Source organism: Lipophrys pholis (assembly GCF_963383615.2).
Source record: "Lipophrys pholis genome assembly, chromosome: 17".
Lineage (NCBI taxonomy): Eukaryota > Metazoa > Chordata > Actinopteri > Blenniiformes > Blenniidae > Lipophrys > Lipophrys pholis.
The window spans coordinates 17,005,447-17,011,446 of NC_137643.1; the positions used below are offsets into that span (position 1 = coordinate 17,005,447).

General features: G+C 43.9%; 1 protein-coding gene across 1 annotated transcript; it reads right to left on the reverse strand.

Moving 5' to 3' along the window:
• Positions 1 to 1,262: 1,262 nt before the first annotated feature.
• LOC308122381 (cholecystokinin-like) lies at positions 1,263 to 5,789 on the reverse strand. The gene is made up of 4 exons (XM_080484162.1): positions 5,739 to 5,789; positions 5,064 to 5,184; positions 4,826 to 4,981; positions 1,263 to 2,555 (listed from the first exon to the last, which is right to left on the reverse strand). The coding sequence occupies exons 2-4, from the start codon at positions 5,182 to 5,184 to the stop codon at positions 2,419 to 2,421; spliced, it is 414 nt and encodes a 137-aa protein (XP_080340288.1). The 5' UTR covers positions 5,739 to 5,789; the 3' UTR covers positions 1,263 to 2,418.
• Positions 5,790 to 6,000: the final 211 nt, after the last annotated feature.

Here is a 6,000-nt window from a genome sequence, read left to right on the forward strand (position 1 = left end):
ACAAGTCAAAGGCGGGGGTTCCTGGGGGGAGTCTATGCTCAAAGATCTGAGCTCATTTCTTTCAGGCCATCACACACAATAGATGTTTGTACATTGTGTTTTCCGTCCGAGCAAAATGCATTTAACATTTACCAGATGTTACTGGGTTGTGATTGCTTGTTGGATTATTGTTTTGGTATTTTTGCAAGCAGCTTAAGAAAATGTATAAAAAAAAGGGTTAGGGTTAGGGTTAGTCAAAAAAAAAAGTCAAGAATCAGTAGAGATACACTTTATCACTGCAGCTATTGTGGCACAGCAACGTGGTGTAGAAAACCTTTTTTATTTATTAATTTTTTGAAATTTTGTTTGGTACCTTGAGGTCTGGTTGGGTCAAGCTGAGAGAAGAAACACAGAGCCTGATCAACTGATCTACAGACGCAAACTAGATAAAACTGATCTACTAGTGTGGGCGTTCTTGACAAAAAAAAGCGATATTTTGCCATTTTCAACTCAACAAAATGTGTCTTAACTTGCTTTTTCAAATATCCTTTAGCCACAATAGTTGTTTTATTTGTTTGAGCCATTTTGGACTCTTTAAGACATTTTGGCTGTTTTTCACATGAGATTAATTTTAGCTGTTTAAATGGCTGGTAAAATGACTTCAGACGGTACAGGTGAACCTAATGCGTGTATTAACACTTGTACTGCTCCAGGAGGATCTACAGATTCGGCCTAACGTATAAAAAGTGGTGTAACTACATGTATTCATATGCAGGGTGGATAAGAAACTGAAAATCACAGCAAGAATATACTTTGATTTTGTATAAAAAATAAAATAAAATAAAAATAAAAATAAAAATAAAAATAAAAATAAAAATAAAAATAAATAAATAAATAAATAAATAAATAATAATAATAATAATAATAATAATAATAATAATAATAATAATAAAATAAAAAAAATAAAAAATAAAAAATAGATAGATAGATAGATAGATAGATAGATAGATAGATAGATAGATAGATAGATAGATAGATAGATAGATAGATAGATAGATAGATAAATAAATAATCAATCAGAAAGGGGATGTATAGACCATCCCTCCACAGAAAAGCAAATTCCGATCATATGTTGGTGGGAGACTTGAGTAAATGTTTGCCTCTATAACGTAACACATATTAGATTCACACTGTGTCGTTTTAACAAAACAAGTTTGTTTGTTATTTTCTGAACACATCTTGTGGCAAATCCTACTTCAACAAGAGACGTTGCAGAACCTTTTCAGGGTAGATCCAGTCAGGAACTTTAATCATTTTACTCTTATACCACAATACAGCCGAGCTCCAAAAATATGTAAATAGAATTCAGATTTTATGAGACTTTTTTTGTACACATAAGTGACAGAAAACTGTCATCCATCCAATCCCAACATGTGAATGATTTGAATAAAATAGCCAACAACTTCTTTCCAGTCTTCATTCATATGTTTATTCACAGACATCAATCTGTTTGAATTAGGAGGTTGTACAAGTCGAGATGTGAAGTGCTTTTGGGTGATTTGTCTGATCTACCGATTGCGCTGCGCAAATAATGGATCCGTTATTTACGCAATGATCTGTTGACCGTGGTGCCTAACCCAAATCCTAACCCTGACCTTGACCCTGACTCGAACTAACCCTGACCATAACCCTTAGCACTGCACAATCCATCAATGCTTGCGTGATCGACCAATATGTGCACCAAAATCAGGATCCATAATTTACACGATCGGTAGATGGCGCCCTTCGCCCCAAAAGCGTCAGACAGATATAAGGCAGGTTCCGACTTTCTGAAGATGAAAGTTTGCAATGAGAAAATTTTACGTTCATTAATTCCTACATTCTTTGCGTGACATTTAGAGTGGCCGCGTGTGTGCTCACAAATGTGTAATGAGCATTAACGCGTGTTGTCGCGTCTCCTCTGTGATATATGCGGGAGCATGATGCATGTTCTCAGTAGAAATGAGGTGCCACAGTTAATCCCGCTCCTTGACAGGTGCACTGTATGAATGCCGCCTAATGAATGCTAATGGGTCGTACTGAAGCGGCGTGCGTCGCGTTGGAACAATTCATATGGCAGAGTGATATTTTTCCATCTTTATTGGGTTGGATCTCGACAGACACCCGACGCCATCCTCACCCTTTTCCACCAGATAAAAACCAGAAACAGACAAACTGTGGACAGTGAGCTCTTTCCTGCAAAATTTGGCATACAGTATGTATATTGCGTTATTACAGTTTTACAAACAAATGTACAACAAATACATCATAAATAGACTCTTATTGTGAGACAGTGAGGAACCAGCTTGCTTAGGGGCATTTTTTTTTTTTCAAATTTTTCTCTTCTTTCGCGCCGGTAAAGGAGGTGGAGGGCGTTATGACCGTCACCTCTTCCCCCTTTTATGAGGAGTATTCGTATTCCTCTGCGCTGCGGCGGCCGAAGTCCATCCAGCCCATGTAGTCCCTGTCTGCTATCCGGTGGTTGTTGCTCAGTCCTCCGCCTCTGCTGTTAGCCGTGGAGTTTCTACGCACGGAGCCTGGTGAGAAGAGGGAGGGAAGTGGAAGGGAGGAGAGGTGAGAGAAAGCGTGGGTGCAGGGGTAAAAAAAGGGGACGAGTGGATCCGGTATTCCTCAGAGGAGCAGAGGAGGAAGAGCGTGAGAAAGGCTGAGATCGTCACTGGATGTGGGGTGTGTGTGTGTGTGTGTGGGGGGGGGGGGGGGGGGGGGGGGGGGGGGGGTACTTAGGTTCTCTGTTAATAGACGTGATCTGACTTTGGAAGCGAGACATCTTTAATTGTTGGAGAAGCTGTCTGGGCGTCACTTTTGGGAACTTCCTTAACCCTAAGGTTGAGATTATCTCCTGATTTTCTGCTGATACAATTAGTCGTTTTTGCCTTCCAGAGAAATAAGCGTTCGCAATATGCAACTCTGATGATTATTAGCTTCCGTGACAATTTGGAGTTTAAAGATTTCCCTCATTCAGCTCCTCTGCTGTGGAGCTGCTTGCTTTTGGGCATTTTATTCGCTTAGGCAGTGGATTTTGTGCCCATTTTACTCACAGTTATTACATGCTTTATATTACATGCAAAGCACACATACACATATACGAACAAACACACACACATACATACACACACACACACACACACACACACACACACACACACACACACACACACACACACACACACACACACACACACTAATGGGGCCTCTGGGCAGCTGGACCTCATCTTGACAGCCTGCTATTAGCATCTCTGTTCAGAGTACATCACTGTGTGTGGAAATGTCTGCTCCCTTAGTCCTCCAACACACACACACACACACACACACACACACACACACACACACACACACACACACACACACACACACACACACACACACACACACACACACACACACACACACACACACACACGCATACACACACATATTTGGTAAAATATCTTCACTTCTGATCTCAGTATTTCACTCTTTTTACTTCCTTCTTCATTTTTTTTTTTTATTTCTCTCCAAGTTGCAGCAGAGCCGAGCCGCTCTGCCCGTTTGGTAATCAATTGCGTGCTCTCAGAGATGCTGTTTTCACTCCACCCACATCCTCCCACGCAAAACACACACACACACACACACACACACACACACACACACACACACACACACACACACACACACACACACACACACACACACACACACACACACACAACGTCTCAGTTCCCTGGTGTGCTGAGAAGATTGGCCGCAGAAGGCTCGACAACGACACCTCCCACACCGAAACATGCAAGTGAACAGCACACACGCAGCACAGACTCGCAATGACACACACAAACACATATTCCTTCAAGTTTTACATATTATTTCCAATGTGGCCTTTGGCTTTTTTTTTCGAGTTTCCACTGTCCGACTTAAAAAGTTCCATCTTCTTCTTCTTCTTCTGTTGCTTAAGTCTTGAACTTGCTATTTCATAAGAGATGTAATTCAGATGCATCTCTGCTGCTGTTTCATCTACAGGTTGTTTTTCTGGGCTGATCTTGTGTTGAGACACTTTGCTGAGTGTCTCTCGTTCTGTGATAAAATATGCACCTCATTTCAGGCTCTGGAAGTGATCCTGTAAAGACACGTCACGCATATGCAAACTGAAGGACTCGGTTTCAATATTGAAGAGCTGCGCTGACCTTTCAGATCCTCTGTGTGTGTGTGTGTGTGTGTGTGTGTGTGTGTGTGTGTGTGTGTGTGTGTGTGTGTGTGTGTGTGTGTGTGTGTGTGTGTGTGTGTGTGTGTGTGTGTGTGTGTGTGTGTGTGTGTGTGTGTGTGCGTGTGTGTGTGCAGTGGAAGCCCAGTTATTCCCTCGTGCTGCCCCCCTCTTGTCAGACAGATCAGAAAACTGATCATGAGGAGCTCCGACAATTGAAAGTCAGATGAGGGAAAAGAAGTTAAATAAAATGGAATGAGTGAAATGGCCGGAAGGCTGCACACACACTAATTAGCGCTCTTCCAAACCACAAAAGCTTTTCAAACCCGCTAATTCATTTTTACAAAGCCATGGTTGTGCACTTTTTCCAGTAATTAGCTGGACTTGGGAGGAGGAGGAAGACGAGGAGGAGGAGGAGGAGGAGGAGGAGGAGGAGGAGGAGGAGGAGGAGGATGGCAGGACAAAGCTCTTATCTGTGAAAACGAACCCACTCTGTAAATGTTGACGCTCACATGCACACAAGTTCCTCTCTCAGTGAGCGACGGCCAGGAGGGAGGAGGATGCCTGACGGCAGCACACAAAATGCACAATTTCACAAATCTCACAGCACACCTTTCCTGGAGGAGATGAGTCTTGCGAGCAGCTCGCTGAGGTTGGCCCGGGAGTCGGCGTCTTCCTCAGCCAGAGGAAGGGCTTTCAGCTGGGGGGCAGAGCGGCTGTGTCGGAGGTGGGGCTCCCCCAGGGTGTGGGTGTCAGCCTCCAGGAGAGCTAGACGAACACACAGAGAAGCGCACGTATGAAAACTTTACTCTGACAGATGTGCAGGGGGAGCCGGCTGGGACAGGCGTACCTTCAGAGGGAGGCGAGGCGGAGCGCTGGCCCCGGTCTAAGGGCAGGGAGGCGAGGGGCAGCCCCAGACAGCTCGCACACAAGACGGCCAGCAGCACGCACACACACAGCCCCGCAGTCATCTGAAAACACACAGAGCAGAGAGGAGCTCGTGAGGGAAAGTTGAACACGGAGGGAAGCTGAGTTGCGGTCCTGTCTGGGCGCGCTCAGCTCCTCCGCAGTCGTCCGCGCTGAGAAAAACTACAACCGAGACCATCTGCCATCTGCCACACAACTGCTCTTTCTCAGCTACCGATCGACTCCAGCCAACGGCGCGTGAATCTGTGCAGCTTATTCACTGTTCACATGCACCTCCTGAGGCAAAGCGGCAGCTTCGGTCAGCCTGGTCTTGGTCTCCTGAGAACAATTTCTGCAGATCAAACTGACTTGAGCATCGGTGAGGAAAGAATTTCTTATTTCCACCTTTTCGGGAGGATTTTTTCATACAAAAAAAGAATTATTTATATATATTCTATATTTCAATCAATACATTTCTTCAAAAATATCCGGTTTCATTAAATATATAATAAAGAAGATGTTTCTATGAGTATAAAAGAAAAACAAGGGAAAATGGACAAATGTTACTTTTGCTGAAAATCTCCAACCTGCCTTAATAAAGAAAAAGTGAAATTCTTACCTTGAGTGGAGAGGTTGAGTGTGATCGAGGAGTGTGTGAGCGTGAGGAGAGCACTTCTTTGTTGAGTGGGAAGGATGTCCCTTTTATACTCCCCGCTCAGCACCCTCCGAGTGTGTGCGTGTGTGTGTGTGTGTGTGTGTGTGTGTGTGTTTGTGTGTGTTTGTGTATGTGCGTGCTCTGCCTCAGTGTACATCCTGTGTATTCCTCAGTGGGCTTGGGGAGCTAATGCGAGCTGATTCGTTACATCCTCAACAATGTGACG